The sequence below is a fragment of the Zingiber officinale genome, chromosome 3B (assembly GCF_018446385.1).
Source record: "Zingiber officinale cultivar Zhangliang chromosome 3B, Zo_v1.1, whole genome shotgun sequence".
Classification (NCBI taxonomy): domain Eukaryota; kingdom Viridiplantae; phylum Streptophyta; class Magnoliopsida; order Zingiberales; family Zingiberaceae; genus Zingiber; species Zingiber officinale.
In genome coordinates, this window is record NC_055991.1 from 104,055,306 (window position 1) to 104,082,940 (window position 27,635).

The window sequence follows — 27,635 nt, forward strand, 5'->3', positions numbered from 1 at the left end:
CCGGTAGCATCAATAACAAATTGCTTGGGTACCCAAGCTTGAACAAACTTAACCCTTGAAGCATGATTTCTACTAATTAGAGACATGAATTTAACTTCCTTATCATGTGATTTAAAGCCTAGTCCCACTTTGTTGTACACACCTCTTTGAGCGTCTAGAATCATGTCTAAGTATTTTGAGCTTGAAGTAAATTTTTCTAGAGCACTTCTAAGATCATCAACTTGTGATTTCAACGATACATTTTCCTTTTTAAGATCATCCAAATCATCTTTGTCATTTTCATGAAGCATGCAAATTTCACATGGCATAATTTCATTTTTAAGTGATTTACATTCATTTTGCAATTTTTTAACCTTCCCTTTTGATTTAACTAGTGCATTAGTTAAGCATGCAATGGTGACATACATCTTATCAAGCTTAGGAGAAATTACCTCGTCATCACAAGATGATGACTCACTTGAAGATTCCATATCCTCTCCATGACTGTCTTCATCTTCACTATCTTCAACATGGCTTAAGACCATGAGAGTCATGTGCTTTGAGCTCTTCCTTTCATATTCTTCCGATGAGCTTGATGATGAGTCGTCCCAAGTGGCTTTCAAAGCCTTCTTCTTTTTCTTGATCTTTTCTTCTTGCTTCTTCAACTTTGGACACTCCGTTTTGTAGTGCCCCTTTTTCTTGCATTCATAGTAAATTACATCAGTCTTAGTCTTAGAATCCACAAGAGATTTACCTTTTTTCTTTTCATCAATGAAAATCTTCTTAACATCCTTTTTGTCAAACTTCCTTGAATGTTTCATCATTCTTCGAACAAAGTTCGTCATTTCACTAGAAGATAGCTCTTCATCACTGTCACTATCACTATCACTATCTTGCTCAGATTCTGAAGATGACTTCTTCTTCTCCTTTTTCTTTTCCTTGTGCTTCTTTTTGCTCTTTTCACCTACAACCAAGGCTATACCTTTCTCTTTGTGGCTTGTGTTAGCTTGCTCATGCAATTCAAGTTCACAAAATAATTCATCCAACTTTACTATTGACAAATCCCTTGATACCTTATAGGCATCCACCATGGATGACCATAATGAGTTTCTTGGGAAAGATTTCAGGGCATACCTTATGAGATCTCGGTTCTCTACACTCTCTCCAACTGAATAAAGACCGTTTAAGAGTTCCTTGAACCTCCCATGTAGTGAACTTACCCTTTCTCCATCCTTCATTGTGAAATTTTAAAGTTGATTTATCAAGAGGTCTCTCTTTACAATTCTTGAATCCTTGGTGCCTTCATTTAGCTCAATGAGCTTGTCCCATAAATCCATGGCACTCTTGAAAGGTCCAACCTTGTTGAGTTGTTCCGAGCTTAATCCTCATACACTTTGACACACATATTAAAACCCTACAAGAACCTCACTTAAACTTACTTTATAATACATCAAAATACCACTAGGGATTCTAACAACTAAAACTCAAATAGATACACTAAATTAATATTTTGAGCTTTATTCATCCTCTTAACATTTCACTTGTATATAATATATCTCAATACAGATATAAGTTAACTCTATAGTTTTTGTGAGATATATAAATTGATTTTTCCTAAACTAAGAGATCATTCATCTATAATTAGACATCTTAAATTTAATCATCCTACCTAAGATGTCAACTAATGTCTTTGTCCTTAATTTCAAGAAGTTTAAATTTTATTCATGTAAATGAGTGTGACATACATCAAATGCATACTTTAAAAAGAAAAACTATCATAACATAATGGTGCATGCATGACATGACATGTATCATTTTTCATGACAATATAATGATGACATGACATGTGATAGGACACACAAACATAGTAGTTAAGGCTCATAAGAAAATATCTGGATTTTCATCTATGTCTAATCACTAACTAAATTAATGATTTGACATAGGCAGCCTATCTTCCTAGAATTTGCCAAAATTTAACTTGGCACACTTTTGAATTATATCATATTTGTGTTAATTTGATTAATCTCAATACCCTAAATTTTTATTGACAATCTATAAACTCTTCAATGACAAAAATCAACTTCTCATTTTTAAAATATCACAATACCTTGAAAATGCTCCAAGAATGCTAATTTTATCATGGTTGAATTAACTACCCTTCTAATTAGGGTTGAAATACCCTATACCCATCTAGTATGAAGAGATCACTCTTAAGAATCCAATATCTATTGGAGCTCCTTTGGTGCTCTAGGTACTTACTTGAGATAATTTCCCTAGATACTTTTCTAATAACTTTCCTAGACTTCTTAGAAGCCTTAGTCATACTAGTCTTCTCAAGATCAACACTAGGGATAATCTCCCTTGTAATCTTGACTTGACTCATAAAACTAGGTTTAGTTCCATAATTATATGAAACTTTATGATATGAGGGCACATTATCCTTGACTTAGATTTGTATCCCAAATCTTTCTTGCCCTTAGATTATTACTGTTGATCCTATCCAAACTCGGTGAAGACTGCAGGCTAGGGATGTGGCTCCTTGGTGGATTGTGCAAAGACTACGTCCGATCTACAAGGACAAAAATGTCAGTGTCGGGCCAGGGAAGGGGTCCCCGACGTTAGCCCTCCGACGCTCAAGTTAGTCACCAACAATAGCAAAGAGGAACATGAACAGTAGAAGAGATCTCTAAATAGTAGAATAGGTGCGCGCACATCCCTCCTTTGATGGTTGGACCCCCTTTATATAGAGTTGCGGTGACATGCGAGACACGCCCCCAAGCGTATGGAGCTGTAGAAATGTGCGGGCACATGTCCCAAGGTACTTGCACGTTTCCATACTTGTCCTATGAAAGGACGTGTCAATAAAGCGTCTTTGATATCTCACCTTAATGGGGCGTGCAAACCTCTAATGAGATAGTGGAAGCCAATTGTCTATTTAATCCTAGATCTTGTTTCTTTAACCATTATTTGTCATTTTCTCTAAGGTCTTTTCCAATTTATCAAGTCTTGACCTCAAAATTTGATTTTCATTTCTTAAATCCTCAAACTTTGATTTTTCATTATTACCTTGGACATTTTTTTTTCTAGACAAGTGTTTATTCTTCTTAGGATTGTTGCCTAGATCTATTTTATCCTTAGGTGACGTTGTTTTAACATAATATAATTTATAATTATCCTTAGAATTATCATGCCTTCTATTTTCATGATAATAAGCACTAAAATCATAAAACTTATTTCTAGCATATTTGTTATCATGATATAAAGAAATACCATTAACTAATGATACCTTAAATTTTCTCTTAAAACTCTCCCTTAATTTGAGCTTCCTCTCTTGTTCTTACTTGAAAACCTCCTCTTTGGACATTGATTTTGATAATGTCTTTTTTGATTATACAAGAAATATACTATATGCTCTTCGCCCTTTCGTATCAAGGTTTTGGCCTCCTTTAACTTATCCCTTACCTTGAGTGTCACTTGAACCTTCTTCTTAATCAATTTGAGACATTTTCTTTTATAGTGTCCTTTTTTCCTACACTTAAAGCATATTATATAATCTTTATCTTTATGAATTGAGTTTGTTATACCTTCTTTACTCGTAGGGGTGACACATGATTCTCATTCATTGGTTCTGGATGTTGAGACTTTTTCTCATTCCAGTGTCAATGACCCATACTCCCTCTTAATCCTTGAGGTGGATACTTATTCAATTTTCTCCTCTGATATTAAATACCTCTCAACTTATGAGTCCTCTTGTTCTAGTGTCAACGAGTCTCCCTCGTTAAGCTCTTCTTCATTTTGTGTCGATGATGGATTTTCATGGAGCTTGGCCAACTTGCTCCATTTCTCCTTGGCATCTTGGTAGGTACCTATCTTGAACAAGATATTGTTAGGAAATAAATTAATCAAAAATTTTATTATCTTGTCATGATGCTCGAATCTCTTGAATTGTGCATCGGTCCATTTGCTCTTTTGAAGAAGTTCTCCCATTTTGTCTTTAGGAGCTTTAAATCCTTCTATTAGAGCAAACCATTACTCTATATCCATCATCATAAAATTTTCCATTCTTAATTTCCAAATATTGAAGTCTCCTAATATGAAGGGTGGAGGTGGCCGGATGTCGTATCTAAATCTATCCAAGGTTCCATTATGAAGTTGAGCTCTTTCGAAGATTAGTCCTTTGACTTGTTGATATTTAGGGCTCAAACTTTCAACTTATTCTTCTTCCTCTAACTCATACTTCTTATAGCGATTAGTTCGATGAAGAGTGATCTTGTTCTGATATCACTTGTTAGAATCCATACTAGCTAGGAGGGATGAATAGCTCTGATCACTTCTTGTCTTCACTTTGTATTCGTCGTTTGAATGCACAGTGGAAACCTTGATTCAAACTCAACTCTATATGCACAACACTTGGATTTTACTTAGTATCTGCCTCCTTGAGGCGACTAATCCAAGGGTTCGCTCCTAGCTCACTACTTCCACTAAGAACTTCTTCCTTTTTGGAAACCTTCCGGAGGAGAAGAAAGCTCTTACAAGCTTGAGCACAAGAATATAACAAGAAACAAGAATGCAAAGATAAATGAAAAAGAAAATGACTTTATAATCAAAACCTTGTTTTGCTTGATCTCTTGTTAATTGGATATGTGTATTGTTGGTCCGGAATGTAGCAGCACTTTGCTCCAAAACCTCTAAGAATCGACAGCTTCTAATCTCCATGAAGCCTCCTTTTTAAGAATGCTTTTGGGCTAAAATTAATATGCCTCCCGATGGATTAGTTTTATCCCCAATCGATTATCATGTCAAATTCGATCGCTTAAACTTACAAAATAGCTCTTTTCTATCCAACCAATTGATTGGTGAGCCACACCAATCGATTGCTAGATGCTAATTGATTCCCTCAATCAATTATGCATCCTTCTATTTGTGGATTACAGTTGAGCAATCGATTAATTATAGCTAATCAATTACACCAATCAATTCTGGGTCATTTTGTGCTCCCGAAATAACCTCCCAATCGATTGCCTCAATCGATTGCTTTGCGCCAATTAATTACACCAATCAATTGCCCAACCGTAAATCCTGAATTTGAGTTTAGGGTTTACCAATCGATTGTCACATCTTGTCAATCAATTGGTAACCCTAAATTTAGTTTTTTCAAGGTTGAATTCACATTTGCAGTATCTAGTTGACCTCAACCTACCATGACTTCCTCTATCCAACATCTAATCATCCGTGATTTGTTATGACTTCTCATTACATAATATCCGATTAACTTTGACCTATCAAAACTTTCTCACCAAGTGTCTGGTCAACATTCGATCTACTTAGACTTTCCTCTTGTCAATTTCCCGTTGGACTTTCGATTACCAAATATTCGGTCAATTTTTGACCCACTTGGACTTTCCTCTTGTACTAAGTACCTAGTCCTTTATAACCCACTTAGACTTTTTGTCCAAGTTAAGTATCCGGTCCTCAATAATTCATTTGAACTTTCCTCTTGTGCTAAGTATCTGATCCTCCGTGACCCACTTAGACTTCTCGTCTGTGTCAAATATCCGATCTTCCAAGACATACTTAGAGTTTTCTCTTATGATAAGTATCTGGTCCACCATGACTCACTTAGACTTCTCATTCATACTAAGTGCCTCATTCTTCATGATCCTATCCACTTGGACTTTTCTCTTGTCAATTTCTTATTGAACTTCCAATTACTAAATGTCCTGTCCATCTTGAGATCACTTAGACTTCTCTTTCACATATTAATCAAACGTAAAATTCTAAACTCGAGTCGACCTAAATTTAATTAATCTGATCAATCTTAATCTGAGATTAATTACACCAGTGATTATATTCTAATACTAATTTGGTTTGACCTTGTCATTCCCATTATATTGAATTAGTAGCTTATACTGGCCACGTGATAAAGAGTCAGCTAATCAAATCTTACTTTTCTGTGCACGGAAAGGCACAGGAGCAGGTGAAGACTATAAGCATTAGTTGAAGCAGAAGGAAAGCCAGCGTGATAGACTTTTCAACTTGATCTCTCATCCAAGTAAGAACGTTTCACACCTGATTAATCTGCATCTGTAAACCCTATCACCTAAGCTCTCAATGCATTCACCATTAACTTCCTCAATACAAGCTCCGATCCTTACCTTGACTTACTCCGGTGCAATATTGGCTAATGAAATAACTAATTTCCTGCGTACGGAAAGGCATCATCAGAGTAGATGATAAGGAGCAGTTGATGAGCATTGATTGCAGCAGAAGGAAAACCACTGTCATAGACTTTTCAACTTGATCTGTTGCCCAAGTAAGAATGTTTCAAACCTAGATAGTAAATCCGCATCTGTTCTATATAAACCCATCACCTCTAAGCTCTCAATGCATTCACCATTAACTTCCTCAATACAAGCTCTAGTACTGAGAATTCAAGCTAGGCATGGCTGTTAAACTCCTCCTCATTGCACTCCTTGCCTTAGCTTCCTCCAATGCAATATTGGCTTCCGATCCTAGTCCCCTTCAGGACTTCTGCGTCGCCGATCGTAACTCAAAGAGTATGCCTGCATTTTTTTTTAACTTTACTCTCGTTTAATAAAATCTTTCCTCTCCAGCATTATAAATATTGATATTTTGCAGTATCCGTCAATGGATTTCCATGCAAGAACATGGACGACGTGAAAGCGGAAGACTTCTTCTTTTGCGGCCTTGATAGGCCCGGCAACACCACCAACAACGTCGGCTCCGCTGTCACCCAAGCAAACGTGAACCAAATCCCAGGGTTGAACACGCTCGGCGTCTCCTTGGTTCGCATTGACTATGCTCCTAATGGTCTCAACCCTCCTCACACCCACCCACGCGCCACGGAGGTCCTCGCCGTGATAGAAGGAGAGCTCTACGTTGGCTTTGTGACCTCCAACCTCAACGGTGGCGGCAACCGCCTATTCACCAAGAATCTGAGAAAGGGTGATGTGTTTGTGTTCCCGCAGGGCCTCATCCACTTCCAGTTTAACACAGGGAAAACTAATGCGATCGCGTTCGCCGGTCTCAGTAGCCAAAACCCAGGCGTCATCACTATCGCCAACGCTGTTTTCGGGTCGAGGCCACACATTTCTGATGATGTGCTCGCCAAGGCTTTCCAAGTGGACAAAAACCTTATTGACCGGCTCCAGGCGCAGTTCTGGACCGACAACAACTACTAGAAACCTGCTTTCGAATTAATAATCATCTACCAGCTTTTCGTTATTTAGGTCATGTTATATTTGTTGGAATAAGAATTAGCCAAGCCAACAGTAGCGTCGCTACTGTTAGCATGTGATGTTATAATTTTATATGTCAGTCGAGACTCGAGATCAATATGTAATGAATAAAAAGAAAATATGTAATCCGGTTCGCTTTATATATAAATAATACTAATTAATTCGTTGCCACCGAACTGAAACATGACTAGATACTAATGAATAAAACTTCTCATTTATTGCTACAATTTCGATTTCCTCTTGGTCATGTTAGATGATTTAATCTGTTTCGATTTCCCAGTTTCCTTTTTTGTGCTACAATTGCTACTTGATTTCCACAAATATAATTGTTTTACTAGTGATTTTGAACTTTGTCAGCCAGTTCCCAAGCTTAGTGATGTGATGTTTTTTGAATCTTTGTTGAAAAAATTGTTATTTATTATTTTCTTTGCTGCTAATCCTTCTCAGAAGCAAATCCTTTAAACTATAGTTGATTTGGTTTAAGGTATTACAATTCATGTTAGATGCCCCTTGAATTGCTATTTTTTAAATATCTTAATTTGATTATTTGATTCATAGGAAGTTTCTGCAATAAAATTCATGCAAATGGCAGCAAGTGTAAATTACTTAAAGATGATGGACATGTCATGTTGAGCGTGACATTCTTGGACTGAATTGAGGCATTTTATGCAAGTTTGGAGGGTTGTTGTTAGGTTTTTTTTCGTCCAAAATTATATGCCTTAATCTAATTTATGTCTCTTTTTTTTGCATATTGGTGATATTCAGGTATAAGGAAAGAAAATCATGGCAGCTGGTTCTTCATCAACATCATCTTCCACTCGAAGACGTATGAACGATGAGTAAAGTGGCACTCCCCACATATTATGTTATTGTTGGTTACGAGCTACTCTCCAAACATCATGGACGGAATCTAATCCAGGAAGACGATTTTTTTCATGTCCAAAATATGGAGTAAATTTTCATTATATCAACACGGTATTGTGAGTTTTTTAATTATTGAGTTGTGATTAAGTTGATTTGAAATTCAACAAAGGGGATGTAGCTTCTTCTTATGGCATGACCCAGAACTGTCAGAGAGAAGTAAGACAATTATTAATGAGTTGAAGATGAATAACAAAAAATTAAAGTTAGAGATCAATGAATTGAAGAAAAGTACTAGTTACGGGGGTGCAAGTGAATACAATGATGTTCTGGATGATGGGAACAATAATCATGTAATTATGCTGTTGAGTGATGAAATATGTTCATTGAATAGGAAATTTAGAGTTGCTATCATTGTAGTTGTATATACTTGGATTGTGATGATGAGTATGTGGTTGATGTAATTTACTTTATGATGTTACTTGACATTGTGATGTAACTCTAAATGGTGTAACTTGTTTCCTGATGTAACTTGTTTTCTTTTATGCTTAGGACTTTAAGATTGTCCTATTACCGATCCTAAGCCTGAAATCTTTGACTTTGACATTTACCTTCAAGTTCTTCAATTAGACAATGTTAAAGAACTATTCTCTTTTGTTTTGATTTGATTAATTCTAGGCTCTTGGTACTGAATTTTACACTTATTACAATCCATGTGCTCCTTTAATCTAACATTATTTTTTTGTGACTAGCTCATTGTTGATCATATGAAATTTGTTGTCCTTTGTGGATGCATGGTGTTCCATTGCATGCTTTTTCTTTTGTGAGTTTTGTACAGGAAAGAAGTCGTTTTTTATGGTTTTGGTGATGTAAAGAATATTGTTGAATTGAAGGAACATGTGGGGGCACATATGATATGGTTGCATTTGGTATATGTAGGTTTCTGCTGGGTACGTGCTGAATGTTATTAGAGCCTAAAATGTGGTTTTTCTAGATCTTTTGGCGTTGTTTGTTTCAGTGGCATCTGGGAAGCTTTGTTTGAGTGGTTAGCAGGTTTATTCAATTGGCTGAAATTTGCTATAGGCTGAGCAGTGCAGGATTTGGAGCCTTTGATATGGGTTTTCAAAATTATGGGGCCTCCAGTTAAAAACATTTATGTATTTTTTTTATGATATAAATTTTGGTCGACAGCATAGTATAGTAGTGATATTTTAACAGTCGATTGACTAATACAAGATGATATCTACTAACTAATTAGATAGCGAGCCTGTGATCATTCAAAATCTATCTTTTGTTACTTTGCTTGATTTTCTCCAGAACGTTTTGCTTTCTTAGCCTCTCATCATCCCTTTTCAAACACTTGATGTCATAAGATAGCAGAATGCTACTAACCTTAACACATAAAATATACATTAGTCAATCTGTTATAGATGGCAATTACTATCTTAACTCCAAAATGAACAAAGACGAGAGAAGAAATTAACCTTGTGGACTGGAATGTAAACTGCCAATCTTACCCTACACTATATCACTGCTTACATTTTTTATCTACACGAAATAGCTGCATCATCATAAATTTAGTACAAGGCAATGTTTAAGAACCAATGATGAATGGTCGAACAAATTCTAAGGTACAAATTAATACGAACATGAAAAGGTAGTTCTCAAAACCTTAGCAACAACCATCAAACATCATACAGACAAGAGGAGCATATGCAATGCTCTAGACAACAAAAGATCTATGGTAAAGATAGCACAAACCTTCTTTTTGAGCGAACAGAAATATTCTGTATCTACCAGTCAACTGGTAGCTGTTGGCTGAGCGAATAGAATGTTTTTGTTTGCTGCCAGTCGACTGCTAGTTTTAGCAGTTGACTGGTAAATGACTGTTGGCAAACCGTTGGTGCTGTAAAGTAGCCGTTGGCTACCTCCAATGGTAATACTAGTCGACTGATGGTTTTGCCAGTCGACTGGTGCCGAGATGAGTTGATATGATGATTAACTCTCTCCTCTTATTTATAGGAAGCTTTGGGACTTGAAGTAGGTTATTCATGCTTGTTGAATAACTCCTAGTCTTTGTCAAAAGCTTCCAAGTCTACTCTCTTCCTCCCAAACCTAAACTTCATCATTGTAAAGAGGAAGAGATCCTTTGTGAGAGGTTTGCTCTACCGAGAAGGAGAAAGCTCTAGCCAAAGATTATCGGGGATTGATCCACCGAAGGATCAAAGGTTCATCCACCTCAAGGACACGTCGTGGAAAAGGAGCAAGCAATCTCCGAACCACGTTACATCGATCTTGTTAGCATTTGTATTCTTGCTTATCTTTATTGCTTTAGTTTTTGTATTTCCGCTTGCGTAAACTAACCTTATAGAAAAGAATCGAAAGTTGGGGGTGACCTAGCTATCCAACCCCCCTTCAAGCCGGCCACCGATCCTTTACAATTGGTATCAGAGCAAGGAAGCTCTTCAACAGACTAATCGCCAAGAAGAGCAACATCATCAAATGGCTGACTCAAGCATTCATCCACCCAAATTCGAAGAGAATTCTCTTGGTGGAAGAAGAGAATGGAGGTATTTTTCGAAACCGATTTTGACATTATGCTAATCATGGAAAATGGTTTCGAAATGCCTAGAGATCAAAACAATGAGATATTAGAGAAAATAAGATGGAACAAGAAGCAAAGGGAAGAGCATCTAGCAAACTCAAAGCACTACAACAAAAACCTTCATAGACATCGGTTTTCCACCGGTGTCTATTTCATTTTCGACCGATGTCTATGAAGCCGATGTTAAAAGTCTGCCATTTTAGACATCGGGTTAAAATCGATGTAATATCACTTAACGACACCGGTCTTCGAATCGGTTATTAACCGGTGTAGTATCACTTAACGACACCGTTTCATCAACGGTGTAAAACCGATGTAATATTGTATGTTAATAACACCAGTTTTGGCAGCGGTAAATGACCGATGTAATATTAGTTAATAACACCGGTTTTGCAGCGGTGGAAAACCGATGTAATATGTATATTTTTTACAGCACAAATTTGATTTCCGAAACAATGAAAAACCGACAATAAAAAAAAATACACAAATATTCACAAATTATACAAATATTCTTCATTCAATAATATCCATAAAATACACAAATTATATAAATAATCTTCTTACAACAATATCCATAAAATACCCAAACATTCTTTTTACATCAAAAGCTAGCTAATAGATATCAAAATCAAGGTAGAACATTCTTTTAACACATCAAGGTAGAACCGCACTTCAAATGTAATCTGGCATGCATTCAACCCACTCGAACCGCACTTCGTCAATTTCAACTCTGGAGTACTTGAGATTTGTAAACTGTAAAAACACATAAATCCACCATATGTCAAATAACTAAAACAAATGTGTACATGTATCAAATAAAATAGAATACTGAGTTTTTAAAAGCTGCTGTGGAAGATAAAGAATATAACATAGAATCTAAAACTTTCATATATGACACTTAGTATATGCTGCTTAGAATATAACATAGATAATTTGCTCCTTCTAATTCAAGTGTACAGATTGATAAGAACCGACAGCATCATACAACAACTTACTAGGCATGATAATGGTTGAACAAAGAAATATGACTACACAACAAATCCAGTGAAGGAAGCATAGAAGAACAAAGCTACCTCTGATGAAGAGATATACTATTTATTGTACTACCTCTGATGTCATCTTGGTATCCTGAATATCCTGCACTAAGCCCCCTATTTTCTGTGATTTCTGCTACCAACCACAGCAGCAAGGAATGCGGCAAGAAGGCAGCTGCCTCCTTAGTTCAGCACCCAAAACAGCAAGTTAGAGCTTCCTTTTGGGTCCATTCAATCCTCTAGTAAGTAGAAACTATTTTCCCTTTGGTTTATGATGGATTTGGAGTGTCTTGACCTAAGATATAATCCTCTTGTAGCCCTCTATATTAAAGGCCAGCATACATGGAAAATTCAGCATGTTCTTCTGAAGTCATAACAGGGTAGGTAAACTTTACTTGTAGTTTTTATTCATTTGCTTCATGTAGAAGTAGATTCTAGTAAATTCCCACACATTTAATGTTTAATGACAGGATGACAGGATGAATTTTGAATTTAAGTAATAGCAATAAAGTTAAACTAGATAACTTGGACAACGTATGATTTGAACACATCAGAAACAATTCAAAGAAATGTCAATCAATCAAAAAAAATTAAAGAAACTAGTCACAGGACAACATCGAGACTGAGGCAAAATAATTAGCTTGCCTTTTGTGCTTCAGTCAAGGTGCGACCAAATCGAGGAGGAGCAGGCCTCTTAGTTAGCCTTTTTACATCTACCTCTGCTCCCTGTTAGAGTGTAAAGAAATGCAACAAGGAGAATAAGAATCAGATAAAAGATAAAGAACGTATTAGGAAAAGTGCAAACATTGTGTCTACAAACTCCCTAATATTCTGAACATTTAAATGTTCCTCTCTTCAAGAAGAAAAGTACATGGATATATTACTAGATGGAAAGCCCTAACAAATATTTTTACCATTTCATATTTAGGTATTTCTGCCAGACTTCACAACACGACCCCGGTAGATCATACCTGTTTACTACAAAATAAACAGAGTCTGGCTTTGCTTGGATAACTGTTTTGACAAAAAAAAATGGAGAACACATGGATTACCTAGTTCTGTACAGCAGTGGCCAGTTATTCTAGCTTGCATATTCTTTAGCTAGACGACGAATCAACCTGCATCATCCAAGAATATGAATCATGGTTCGATGTAGGCAACATGATGAATCTCAGTTTGAGGATTCGCTTACAGTGAATTAGCTTTCTACCCAGGCACCGAGAGCAAGCATATGATATGAGCAGAAATGATCCAAGAATCTCGAAATGCCATGTAAATGGACACATGTAAGTTCACCAATACCAGAAAAATGTCAATCTTAGGACTGAGAAGGCCCCTGGTATTTCTCGATTGATTCCCTTTTGTGTTCGGGATCCATGCTGCAATTTTAAAATCTCACAATTAACAAAATAGGTTGAGTGACTATGTATTGTCCTTAATAAGTAGTTTAATGTTTCAATCTTACCTAAATAGAAATTTTGAGGAACAAAATAACTAGAGCAGGTTAGCTGGGAAAATTTTAGAATGTTTTAACGTTGTTTATCGAATGGTATAAGTTATCTTTTACTAGCAATGATAATAAGCTTCAGCATAAAGATTCTTAGTACCAAATCAAATCCTTTACTAACAAATAAAATTCAACAGCCGACGACAACCTCTGGTGGCACACAAAACTGGGTATTTCATATCAGTCTCAACATCCTTTTGAACCAGAGCTATGGGCTGTAACAGGTCATGAGACCACAAAACTTGCTTTTAAGGGTTGAACATAGAAATTGAGAAGCCTAAAACGTTGCATTTTTTGCATGTGAGGAAGCTAACTAATTTCATTCAAACACGAATTAATTTAGCATCTATTCAGAATAATTAAAATAAACCATGATGATTGACAAAGGCCTCCTTCACCATAAGCAAGACCATATACCACATTTAAATGGGGGAATTAAATCTAACTTTGGTCATACTGGTTGATAGAACATTCTTCTGATTTATTTTGCACTGAAGCTGAATTTGACACAAATGCAAACGAACATCTAAAAATCTGAAATAGGAATAATGACCAAAACATAGCTGAAAATGAACAGATAACTGAAGGACAAAAAATAAAAATAATAATAATTTGGGTCAAACATGCAAGTTCAAAATCATTTAATGTACTTGAATTCTCTTCTGATACATCCTTCAAAAAAGTGTACACAAATTAATGAAGTTGAGCATGAAGAACCCTACAATCAAGTTTGAAGGGTTCAAAATATTTATTTTCATTGATAGCTTATTAAAGTTGTCCTGTTAAGTAATATTATTGGAACACTTGAATTTAAAGATGCAAAAAGGAAGAGTGATTAATCCTGTCGTCATTCTTGGTGTTGTTATTTTCCAACCATAGTTTGCTTATTAAATGTCAACCATTTTGAAAGGAGATCAACTTTTCATGCTTAATGAATTTGTTAGCAGAACACTCTTTGCTGCATATATAAAGTAGTTGACTCCACCAAAATAGACGCTTCCTTGTTTCAACATCAGTGAGCAAAAGATCCTATTTAAGTGTTTGACAGGTTATTCACATTTTTCTAAGAGAACCTTCCATTTTAATTAAGGGCAAGGTTTGTTCTATTTCATTCAGATTTCCCCATGAGTGGTTTAGCATTTGAACCACAAGTACTCATAACATAGATATAGGTATGCAAGACTTTGTAATAAGTCTAAAACTAAAAATTCTACATAGCACGTTTCCAGGTTAAATCCAGAATTTATATCATGTAGCTTGGCACATTACTTCACTGATAATATCTAAAGCCCAATGTGGGACTTTCAGTCAAAAGCCTAGAGAACTTTAGATCCTTAAGGGAAAAAAAAGTTCAAAACCATGCCAAGCTACTAACCTGTAAACCTTGCATTGATGATTGGTTGAGGTTTATGGCGATCTTCTTCCTTTTACTTCCCTTCAAATTTAATGAATTGTGGATTTTGAAATTTGTGAGGATGAAATGATAATAGCCCTAGTGGGATAAGGTTTAGTTGTTGTTGTTGTTGTTGTTGAGGATGAAATCATAACTTGTGAGATGTTGCCAAATGAAATAAATAAATCAGGATTCCAACATCTAAGACTTAATATTGAGAGAAAATGAGCAAATGTGGAGAGACAACGACAACAAATGGTTTTCATAGACTAAAAGGAGTTTATGATAATAACCAAGAACACAATCACACTTGACTTAACTTAACTGAATTGGTTAAGTACTAGAACACAATCACAATTAAAAGTTAAGTATAGGAAGCCATAATGCTAATAGATTAAACGAGCTTCAACTGAAGGATTACAAGACCAATTCAGCAAGAAAGTTCACGCATTTTAGAATTATCCACGGATGAAAGAGAATTAATCCATGGGTTTAAAAAGAAACAATTTTTTTGATTCCATATGAGGCACAAACACGAAGAACCAGCCAAACCAGAAATCTACCCAGATTAATTTGGCCATTTTGTTTCTTGCCAAAAAAATAAAAATAAAATAATCAACCAAATAACTTTGTTCCAGCACATGAATCCAAACAAAACCTAACCATTAGTGATTCCCTAAGGAAACAGAAGACAATTAGGCAAGAATCCAATAAAGAAAAGAGGGGAAATTACCAGAGCGACGATGAAGATTCAACGCAGGACCAGGATGGCTTGCTGCTGGATGGTAATGGTGGTACTATTTTTTCCCAACCAGGATTTGGACCGCGACGCTTCTGCTAGGGCTCGCGGAGAGGGTCGTGGCTCGCGGCAAGGAAGGTGTCTGGCCGCTGCTGCTTGCGCTTGCGGTGAGGAGACTGCTCGCGGAGAGGAAGGTGGCTCGCGGAGAGGAATAGGGTTCGCGGAGAGCTCTAGCTCGCGGATGCTCGCGGCGAGGAAGGTGCGGTGGCTCGCGGCGAGGAAGGTGGCTGGTCGCGAAGAGGAGCTCGCTCGTGGAGAGGGCGGTGGCTCGCGGAGAGGAAGGTGGCTAGGGCTCGCGGAGAGGAGCTCGCTCGCGGGCGGTGCTTTTTTTTTATGCGACGCGGCTTTTTTTTTTCTTCTTCCGCGGACTGGACCAACAAAAAAAACAAGCGAGACTGCGAGCAACGTGGCCGAGGTTTCACAACGCGGACGGAGAAGCAAGGGCGTCGATCTAGGAAGGAGAAGAGGCAGATGAGATTGTGAGAGATGGTCGGAGGTTTAGATTTAGGTTTAGACGAGAGAGATGGTCGCGTGAGGAAGGGGCGCGATATAGATTTAGGTTTGGAGGGAACTTCACAGTGTTACAAATTTTGGCTGTGGGAATATTAAAATATTTTATTTTGGTTCATTAACACCGGATTTTAAAAATCGCAGTTAAAATCAGTGTCTATTAACGAAAAAAGGCGCTCATAGACATCGCCTAAAAAACCGATGTCTATGAGCTAAAATATGCGCTCATAGACACCGGTTTTTGAAAAAACCGGTGTAAAATACTCAAAAACATCGGTTTTTGCTTAAAACTGTTGTTGTTCCACTGATGTCTATGAGGGTTTTTGTTGTAGTGAAGGCCTTACACTACCACATGTAGTGAGGATAAGCTTATATTTTTAATGACTTCTATACCTTATAAAGGTGGAGTATGGTGGGATACTCTTGATAGAAGTGTCACCTATGCGAGTGTGAAGACAGACCGCTTCAATGAAACACTTATGAATCGAAGATGGTGTCCATGACCAAAACAGAACCAACCATGAGAACCAAAAATGGGTGAGATAAGTCTCTGTGTGGATGTTATTATCTTAGTATACACCAACAGCTGAGCAGTTTAAGACATCACGTTCACTGCGCAGCCTAGTATGCTCGATAGCATTCCACTATGGAAGGTTCAAAGCCACGAGCTACATTTCCCGATGCATTGACTTATCGATTGGATTCTTGTGAAGTGTCAGCATACATACATGCACTACATGCATTAATTTCAATTCATATATGTGGGGAATTATTGGATACGATTTTGCAAACCCAAATCTTGGTTCCATCAATCGTTGAAAGTCAAGTTTGACTTCAAAATCGAAATCTATGTTTCACGTAGATAAATCTGGACTATTAATTTTCTCAAAACCGATTACGAGTGAATGAGAAATTAATTGTTCAAAGATGTGCTCAAATTAACATTAAGGAAAAAGATGGGGTTTTTGTCCCACATCGTTAACCGATGAGAGCCAGCGTTTCCTTATATGTGTTGTTGTGTTAATGTTGTTAATACAAAAGCACAAGTGCTCTCTATCCTTGGACAAGTAGGCCCGCCACCTGCGCAATGGGCGTTTTGTTGGCGGTGATGTGGCATGGTCGGGTGACGAGGTAGTGCTTATATGGCACGTGACTGTGTAGAGAACAATGACTAGATTGGGCGAACAGATGGTGATCGTCAGATTAAAGATGAGGACAGATCGCAAGTAGATGCGATCTAGAGCGTCGGATTCTAATCTGGCTCTTGAAGAGGAAGGGTTGATCTGAAGCGTCGGATTAAATGTTGTAATCTGACGGCTGAGATCAAGATGGGATCTGAAGAGTTATAACTCTTCAGATCAAGGGACGAGATCATATCAGAATCTGAAGAGTTATATCTCTTCAGATCTGATGGCTGAGATCAAAGGACCTTTAAAGGGTTATACCCTTTCAAAATGAATGATCCAGATCAGTCCAAACCAAGGGTAACTCTTCAGATCTGATGGCTGAGATCAAAGGACCTTTAAAGGGTTATACCCTTTCAAAATGAATGATCCAGATCAGTCCAAACCAAGGGTAACTTACCTCTTCACCCAATATAAATATATCTCTCTCCTTCTTAGAAATCATTCATTCAAAAAGCATTTGCATTCAAATCATCTCTTGCATAATAGAGTCCATCTCTTGCATAAGAAGAGTCCAAAAAGCCTATGAGAAGGTTTATCGGTCTTGAAATTTGAAGAATCATTCGTCCATCTCTTGCATAATTAAGAAGAGTCCAAAAAGCCTACGAGAAGATTCATCGGTCTCAAAATTTGAAGTGCTACTATTTCGAGACGTCGTCGTTGTATCTTGGGAACGAATTGCTGCTATCCGTGAGCATCGTAGCGGAGCAATATCGTTTTACCGAGATAGTGCCGAACATTAACCTCGACGACAACTCAGTTTGTTTCCTCCCAATCATAATCTTCCGAAAATCCCGATAGCCGATTAAAATCGACTATGTCAAATATCGAAGAGTAAATTTAGAAATTCAAGGACTCACACATACAATATGAGAGCAAGCAAGTAGAGCAATAGCCAATAAGAGTTTGACTACCGAAGATGGACATATAATAATAAGAGAACTCTGAGTTTATTTTTTATGCAATTAATGATGCAATAGGTTAGGAATGCAATGATGCAATAGATTAGGGAGATGGATATATAAACTATAGAAGTGGAAAAAGTTTGAATCAATCTTTCGTTGACTTGTCATCATTATTACTTTATAATGGAGAAGAAAAAGCAAATTGATTAATTATCCATTCTACCAGATCTAAAGTTGGGTCCATTTTAGCTTCAGCTTCCGTATATATTAATTGGCCAAGTAAAAAAAAGGTGTGGACTCGGTCATTAATTTATGGTTTTGATAATTTGTAAATGTACTAAAACGAAGAAATAAAGTGATATCATAATTTTTTTATGCTATCTAAAATTCTGTCATTAATTATTTTAAAAAAATATTTATCTTGTAGAACTTTTTTTCAAAATACAAAAAAGGTGAATATGTGAAAGACGTATGTTATCTAGCTATGAGAAGTAAAGTGAAATTAGATATTAAAGAATCACATTATATGATTATTCAAAATAGAAAAGTTGCAGGTAAGTAAGTAATCAAATTATTGTCCTTTCTCGTGCATGGAGTTGTACTCATCCTTAGGGTTATTTTCCTGCTATTTGGTATCATCTCGTCATGGTTGACATGTTAGTTGGATTTTGATTGGGTTGTGTCACATGCCAAGAAACGTTTACCTTGGTGATGGACGTGTTTTAACAAATAAAGTTCATCAGAGTAGATGATAAATAAGGAGCAGGTGAAGACTATAAGCATTGACTGCAGCAGAAGGAAATTAAGCCACCGTAATAGACTTTTCAACTTGATATCTCAGGTAAGAACATTTCAAACCTAGCTTGTAATTACCCGCATCTGTTCTATATAAACCCATCAGCTCTGAGCTCTCAATCCATTCACCATTAACCTCCAGCGCTAGGTATGGCTGTTAAACTCCTCCTCATTGCACTGCTTGCCTTGGCTTCCTGCAGTGCAATATTGGCTTCCGATCCTAGTCCCCTGCAGGACTTCTGCGTCGCCGATCTTCAATCAAAGGGTTTGCATGCATTTAACTTTTATCACGATCGTTTAACAAAATCGTTCCTCTCCAGTATTATATAAATCGATATTTTAATTGGCAGTATTCGTAAATGGATTTCCATGCAAGAACGCGGACGACGTGAGAGCGGAAGACTTCTTCCGTAGCGGCCTTGATAGGCCCGGCGATACCAACAACTACCTTCGCTCTAATGTCACCCCCGTAAACGTGAACCAAATCCCCGGGTTGAACACGCTCGGCATCTCCTTGGTTCGCATTGACTATGCTCCTAATGGTCTCAACCCTCCTCACACCCACCCACGCGCCACGGAGATCCTCGCCGTGCTAGAAGGAGAGCTCTACGTTGGCTTTGTGACCTCCAACCTCAACGGCGGCGGCAACCGCCTATTCACCAAGAATCTGAGAAAGGGTGATGTGTTTGTGTTCCCGGAGGGCCTCATCCACTTCCAGTTTAACACAGGGAAAACTAATGCGATCGCGTTCGCCGGTCTCAGTAGCCAAAACCCAGGCGTCATCACTATCGCCAACGCTGTGTTCGGGTCGCAGCCGCCTATTTCTGATGATGTGCTCGCCAAGGCTTTCCAAGTGGACAAAAACCTTGTTGACTGGCTCCAGGCGCAGTTCTGGACCGACAACAACTACTAGAAACCTGCTTTGGTGTTCATGCATGCTATATATGTTGGAATAAGAAAGCCAGCAGTAGCGTCACTACTGTCTGTTAGCATGTTATGTTATAATTTTTTATATCAGTCGACGTCAATATGTAATGAATAATTGAAGACAACTTGATGAGATGGCCTACTAGAAAATAATAATATTTTATTCTAATTTCAGTCGGGCGCATATATTGTAATTCAATTAATCGACTAAAGTTGATTGAGTTGACCGACTAACTGAAGTTGAGTTAATCAAAATAATCAAGATTTATTCTTTGCCTAATAAAGTGTACGGCAACCTGAGTCGAATTCGATTGGAGTTTGAGTCATCAATAAAAAGGTTATATATTTTTCTAGGTGAGTTGCATGGTTAATCAGAGATTGAGCCAATTAAAGATAAAGTCGTTAGACCAAAATATCACATAATAATCCATTTGAATCAACTAGTAGAGGTTAATGAGCTAATTGAAATTCATATTGAATCGATTGGAGTTGAGTCATCAAAAAAAAAAAAAGATTATATATTTTTATAAGTCAGTTGGTTGACGAGAGATTGAGTCAATTAAAGATAAAGTTGTCAGACAAAAATCCCACCTAATAATCCATGTATTATTAACTAATAGAGGTTGAAATTATTGAAAATTATGTTAAATTGATTGAAGATAAAATTATTGGATAAATAAGTTAATTATTATCCGATTGAATCACTTGATGCTACTTTGAGTCGATTGATGAAGATTTGAGCCAACTGAAAAAGAAACAATCATTGCGGTTTTTAGTCAACTAAGGTAGAAATAAGTCATCTAGATTGCAACTAATAAGGGAGCAATAAATCACATACTCTAAAACTTCATTTGTCTACTTCATTTTTCATGCTCAGAAATGCTTTAGACAATTTAGAAGGAGATTCATCTTTAGAAAGGTTCATTCTTTGATTTTTTTTTTTTCTATTGTTACCTTCTCTTGTATCTTAATTATTGATCTTTTGTAAAAGAGAAAAGCAAATAAAGTTTTGTACTAGATTTCTTCACCTTCTTGAAAAAGTTACTTTTTCATTATAGAGGATTTCTATGGAGTGACTCACATAAGGAATTAATAGATTGAAGAGTAAAACTCAATAGGTCCGAACCATATTATATCCTTGTGTTAGCATTGCCACTATGTGAAAATTTATAATAGACTTCGCCATTATTTACCTTAGTAATCAGTAATTACGAAGTAACATATTACAATCAACTTCGATAATAAATTTAATATAATAAATACTATTTTAGACTTCATATATTAAAAAATACAGGTATCACTTCTAATTTTATCTAATATTTTACTTCATAATACATATTTGATGAAGTAATAAATCACAAAATCAAACTGATAGATCTAAGTGTTGAAGTAATAAGTTTGAACTGGTTAAAATATTTTTCCTTGTTGAATCGGTTTACTTTTTTCCATGCGTGAACCCTAAGTACCTTTTTTTCGCCGTCTCACTTCACCCTACACCCTCTTCATATTTTTTCACCTCAAGCATACAATCCACTTCACCCCGCGACCTTTGACCCCCCCCCCCCCCCCCCCCTCACGACGCACGCAAATCCACTTCTCCCGGCATCCTTCGAGCTTTTTCCCTTGACGTATGGAGATCCTTTTCTCTTTGCAGCACTAGATTTGTTCCCGCTCTGATCTCTTCTTTCCTTTCTTCTCTGCCTCGCTGTTAGGTTTCTTTTCCTTTCCTCTCCGTTGCATTGTCTCTAACTGATCCTAAGAGCGTTGTTTCTAACTAATCCTAAGAGGCAAGTGTTATTCTCTAGTTTATTGATATTACTGTTTTGACATGAATTTTGAAGTAAAACCTCATGGAGCAGGTCAAGAATTATACATATGAACTAAAATATGATTAATCATTATTTCCAATTGAAAGTTTAGTCAAGATCTTCATTGTTTATGTATTGTGAGGCTTTATCTAGCACTCACCCTTTAGTTATTATTCCAGTAGATAAATATTTCTAGCACTGTTTTTACTTGACTGCATTTACTTTCTTAGCTAATGGATTTTTCTTTCATATAACATGGAACATTAGTATGGTTGTCAACATGTTTTACTATTAGCTTTGAAAAAAAATATATCATCAACAAGCATGCTATAATTCAATACTTGGATTATTTTTTACTATAACTCTTAGTTTTTCAAGGAAAGTGCTACAATATTTAGTAAATGAATAAAATTGGTGCAATGTTAGCATCAAAAGTTGATTCTACCACGTCTATAAAGCTTAGAATATATTTTCTTTCCTTTGAGAACGGTTGAACTTCCAATTTTTTATATAGCTTAGTTACTTAAGAAAACAAGATGAGATTTGATATGGGTTATGATAGATCGGCCTAGCGAGTGTAGGAGGAGTTTAGGTCAAGAGAGATAAGAAAAGTAGATAGTCAGTCAAATAAAGGCCGAGCGAGCAACTACGTGCTCATATATGTTCGGCCGAGCAAAGTCCGCTCGAGCATAAAAGCATTTAGCCTTATGTATGATTTCTAGCATATTACCGACCGACCAAAGGCCGAGCGAGCACACACGTGCTCATATATGCTCGACCGGGCAAAGTCCGCCCAAGCATAAAGGCATTTAGCCTTATATAAGATTCTCAGCATAGTATTGGCCAATTGCATGCTGAGCGAACACCCACGTACTCATATATGCACGGTTGGACAAAGACCGCCCGAGCATAAAGGCATTTTGCCTTATGTATAATTTTCAGCATATTTCTGGCTAATCGCATGCCGAGCGAGCACCCACGTGCTCATATATGCTCGGTCGGGCAAAGCCCGCCCGAGCATAAAGGCATTTAACCTTATGTATAATTTTCAGCATATTACCAGTCGATCGCAAACCGTGAGAGTAACCACGTGCTCATATATGCTCGGCCGGGCAAAGCCCGCCCGAGCATAAAGATATTTAACCTTATGTATAATTTTCAGCATATTACCAGCCGATCGCAAACCGTGAGAGCAACCACGTGCTCATATATGCTCGGCCGGGCAAAGCTCGTCCGAGCATAAAGGCATTTAGCCTTATGTATAATTTTCAGCATATTATTGGTCGACCGTAGGCCAAGCAAGCACTCACGCACTCGTATACGCTCAGCCGGGCAAAGCCTGCCCGAGCATAAAGGTGTTTATCCTTATATATGATTCTCAACATATTACCGGTCGAGACATATTCAGCAGAAGGTATTCCTAATATACGATCGGCTTGAACGATCAGGCAAGACATATTCAACAAGTTTATTCATAATATATGGTTGGTCTGAACGACCGACCGAGACATATTCAACAGGGGTGTTCTTAACAGCATATGCAGCCAACTTGAACGATCAGCCAAGACATGCCCAATAGGATATTTGGTGAAAAATATCTTCTAGAAATTTCTTTAGGTACAATGACGTGTCCCCATTATAACTACAAATCATAAATGACAAAGCGGGTACATCTGGGGTACAGAAAAGAGTCCATAAAGGATTATTGCACGAAGTATAGAAGATAACTTTGTTAGTATTAGCCCTAGTACCAATTATGAGATGATTGTAAAGGGCATATTATTGTATCATATATCATTATTAATAAAAGATAAAGTTGGTTATTATATTTATTTCAGTTCAGTGTCAATTGAATAACTATAATAATATCCTTGGGTAGTAGGTTCTTATCTACAATATATCAATTGATTGAATTGATAGTGAGATATTGTAGAGAACACTACTCTTAACTATTCCTAATCGAGCATTAATATACAAGGACAATATTAATGTGTTGAGACTAACATCTGTAGGTCAACAGATGACTTAATCTAACAAGTCATGGATATGAGATATCAGGTTGACACATGGATATATATTAGAGAATATATACTGAATGACCCACTATGAGAATATTTCATGGATCGTTATATAAATATCATAAACATTCTCATGTGACTATTGGTATAAATAGTCATTGGACCTGAAGTCACTACAGTTCCCTACATAAGGAGTTGTGTACTTTGGTATCGGCAAACGTCACCTGTAACAAGGTGGACAATAAAGTCGATCACTGGGTATGCAATGAATTATGCGGAGGGATGCGAGTGATGTAGATGTGATCTATCCCTTCCATATGACGGAAGCAATATCTGTGGGCCCCTTAATTAGTAGGACACAAGAAAGTATGGTCATGCACAAATGAGTCAATATGAGATATTGAGCTTATTTGATTGAGTGTGTCTACTTAGAGATCAAGAAATGCAAAGGTTGATAAGAGGATGACACGGTCTATGCCTCATTGATCAACCTAGATATCAAGGATAGAAGGACAAAGTCATACAAGATAATAGCCATGGGCAGGTTAGGTCGGATCTTGACCTTCTCGTCACTTGGGTAGCAATGATGTCTTGCTAGATGCCACTCATTACTTATGTATCTAAATGTTGATTTAGGTACATTGTCAACGTTATGAGAACCTATTGGGTCACACACAAAGAACAAGTAGATTTGGAGATGGATTCATATGATGAATCATTTGATTAAGTCTAATCCGAATTGGACATATTGAGTTGGACTCAATTGGATCTAATTGTTAGATTAAGTCTAATTCAAACTAGACTCAAGGAGTCAATTCGAATTAATGAAATAGTGATTCATTGCATTTGAATTGCATGAGATCAATTGAGTAAAAACTCGATTGAATTAGACTTGAGTTAGACTCGAATGAATTAGACTTGAGTTAGACTCAAGTGAGGAGACTTGAGTTAGACTCAAGTGAAGATTAATGGAAATAATCATTGAATTTTGAAATTCAATAATTATTTATCCCATTCAATTTTTGAAATTGAGATGAGGAGTTACACTCATTCAAAATGAAAAGTTACAAGTTTGGTCCTTAATGGAGTGTAAATGCTCATTAAGGCTATTAATGCTAATTAAGTGTTTCATTGGATGAAAATACTTAAGCTTTTTGCTCTTCATTTTGGACTTAATCTTCATTCTTCTTGCTCCTCTTCTCCTTGGCCGAAAATCCACCTTCAAGGTTGCTAGCACAACCTTTCTCCTTTTGTGAGTTTATGAGACAAACGAACACTTGTTCGTGTGGATACCGTAGAGGCGCAAACACGAGATCGTGCTGTGATCCGAGCTGTCGGGAGTCCGTGAGCACGCTACAAAAGTATAATCTTTCATGCTTTTAGATCTAACTTAGTATAAAGTTTTGTTTCCCTTCGCATGGATCTTCTGGGGTAATAGGTTTTTCCGCTGCGTGTTTACGTATTTAGCAACCTATTACCTTACAAACTTCATCTCCTAACAAACCCTAATGAACCAGGGACCACTTCATGACTACAGAGGTCACGTGAGGTAGTATAAAAAGGAGGATCCTCTCCATTAGCAAGGTACGCAAGTTCTAGCATCTAAACTCGGTTTCACTTCAGTTACTGTTCTTCTTCTTCTTCCACCTTCGAGAGGAACTGACTTGAGCGTCGGAGGACCTAGCCAGGGATCCCCAGTCCGGTTTTAGGTCACTAAAGCTTTGTTGGCTCATCTCACTGTGCGCAGGAGCGTTGAGGAGTTTCTTCGGAACTTCGGGAGTTCATCTTCATCGGAGGTTATCATCATTTATCAGAGCTAGTGCTCGTCCTCGTAGATTTCAGATAGGATCAAATTTGGCACCGTCTATGGAAACTATTCACCTGGATCTAAGGCTACAAGGATGGAAGAAGCTGACAAACCCAATACCATTACTATATCGCAGGATGATCTGGAGTTGTTCATCAACGCCAGTGTACAGAAGATATTGCAACAACAGCAACAATAAGTGAATATGGGTGGCACATTACCTATAGTGCCACCTCCGGTGATGTCTATAATTTCTCACCACTAAGAGAGGGAAATCAAGGGAGGAGATCCGACCCATCTGTTCTCTGCTCCTCTCTCTCCCACTCGACGTTCTAAAGCTTATTTCCGAACACCCCTTGAACAAGGAGAATGAAGAGAAGTCCTTCAGGAATCTTCTAAAGAAACCCCTGTAAGGGAAAAACGAAAGGGGCATAGTCTTTCAACTACTTATTCTTGTTGTTAGCCATGGTTGAAGTTGCTTGAGTTTGCTCTGCCTCTAACTACCTTTATAAGTTACATTTTTTATGATAGGTCCTATCAATTTCAAAATCAGCAAGAAGAAGATCTCTTAATTCGTTGGGCCATAACATATGAATCATTTGTAAAAAAAAATAATAAACTCAGTTAGTATTATTGACTATCCTTGGAATGATTGGTCTGGTCTCACGGAAGTTTTCCACTGGTCATCAAGGTAAATCAGGAAGTACACGCGACGGCCAACTCAGAAGCCTAACATCCTTTGGTTGCACTCCTCATTTAGAGGAAAAAATTCCTATAAATATGTCATAGTTGAGGATTAAATCACGAGTACCTAAGTAATAATCTAAATGTCCTACCATGACACCATAGCTTCAAGGACTATATTTAATGTATTTGCATTAATTGAGATAGGGGATATAATCATCGAGTTAGTGATATATTTGGGTTATGTAAATAGCCTATAAATATCTTAGTTGTTTATGAATGAAAAAAAGTTCAACTTTCCTTATTTCCACTTCCACGTAAGTGCAATTCCTCTTTCAGTAGTTTTTCAATTCCAACAAGGTTGGGCCCATCATTACTTCATGTATTGGACAAAAAGGGCGTGGACTCAGCCATTTATGATTTTGATAATTTCTAAATCGATTGAAATGGAGAAAGTGATATCATAATTTTTTTTTTTGTCTATGCACTCTAAAATAATGCCATTTATTCTTAAAAACCTTAATTTCTAGAAGGCATTGTTTTTCTTTTAAAAAAAAACAAATAAAGTTAATATGTGAAGAAAGTATGTGAGAAGCAAGCTAAAATTCTTGCTTAGAATCTGTAGTATTAACTAGATTTTCAAGCATTATATTCGATATGATTAGTCAAAACTGGAAAGCCTCAGGTAATCAAAACGTGGATAGAAATGCACTCATTTTTAGATTATTTTCCTGGATTTGGTAGCAGGTGCGTCATGGTCCGTGATTCGGTATATTATGAGTGATTCTAAAAATATGGGATCAGTAGATAAGATAATGTGGCCCTTAAAGATAAGTGAGATAGTGGTTAGAATCAGAGTATATGTAGTTGAACGAGTTACTTTCACTAGGGCTCAGATCTCTACTTTTTATTGTCAAGACTCTTAGCATAAACTAAATTGGTTTAAAGTGTCGGTCGGGTCTCTCTTAACATATAGCCGATCGGTCCAAGCGTCGGACGGACTTTCGAGGAACAGTTCCTCACTTTTCAACATTAAGGCATTCAGCATGCAGCCGACCGGACCCAGCACCGGTCGGGCATTCAGAGCTTAGCGCCTCATTTCTCAATACCATGTCATAGAGCATATAGCCGATCAGACCCAATACCGATCGGGAATTCAGAGCTCAGTTCCTCAGTCCTCAGTGGCAAAGCCTCTAGCATATAGTCGGTCAACCCAAAGTGCCAGTCAGACCTATAGGGCTAAGCTCTCCACTTCTTATATGTCAGTCTCCCATCATACAGTCAATCGGCTACAAGGCCGGTCAGACTGTCTCTAGGAGACAACATTATCAAAAAATCACAATAACCTGTTAGAAGAAATAGCTAGTAGTCAAGGAATATTCTGCTATCATAACATATACCTATAATGGAACCTTCCTCTGGGGTGGTCGTACATCTTCCATTACTTGATGTTACTTGACATATTCTTAGCTGCCTTATTATTACGGAGGTTATGAAAAATGATTCATATACATGTAACAAAACCTTCCTAAAAGAGTGATCATACATCTTCTATTAGTA

The 27,635-nt window shown here is 37.2% G+C and overlaps 2 protein-coding genes and 1 long non-coding RNA gene across 3 annotated transcripts; 2 read left to right on the forward strand and 1 right to left on the reverse strand.

The window, feature by feature from the left end:
* The first annotated feature begins 6,339 nt into the window (after nt 1-6,339).
* On the forward strand, nt 6,340-7,409 carry LOC121967196 (putative germin-like protein 2-2). Its single transcript, XM_042517270.1, has 2 exons — nt 6,340-6,536; nt 6,619-7,409. Exons 1-2 carry the CDS (start codon nt 6,422-6,424, stop codon nt 7,179-7,181), a joined length of 678 nt encoding a protein of 225 aa, XP_042373204.1. The 5' UTR covers nt 6,340-6,421; the 3' UTR covers nt 7,182-7,409.
* Nucleotides 7,410-12,384: 4,975 nt separating this feature from the next.
* LOC121968483 lies at nt 12,385-13,922 on the reverse strand. Its single transcript, XR_006108174.1, has 3 exons — nt 12,931-13,922; nt 12,791-12,856; nt 12,385-12,464 (listed from the first exon to the last, which is right to left on the reverse strand). It is a non-coding gene; the product is annotated as an uncharacterized LOC121968483 (long non-coding RNA).
* Nucleotides 13,923-18,935: 5,013 nt separating this feature from the next.
* Nucleotides 18,936-19,932, forward strand: LOC121967197 (putative germin-like protein 2-2). Its single transcript, XM_042517271.1, has 2 exons — nt 18,936-19,096; nt 19,182-19,932. Exons 1-2 carry the CDS (start codon nt 18,982-18,984, stop codon nt 19,742-19,744), a joined length of 678 nt encoding a protein of 225 aa, XP_042373205.1. The 5' UTR covers nt 18,936-18,981; the 3' UTR covers nt 19,745-19,932.
* Nucleotides 19,933-27,635: the final 7,703 nt, after the last annotated feature.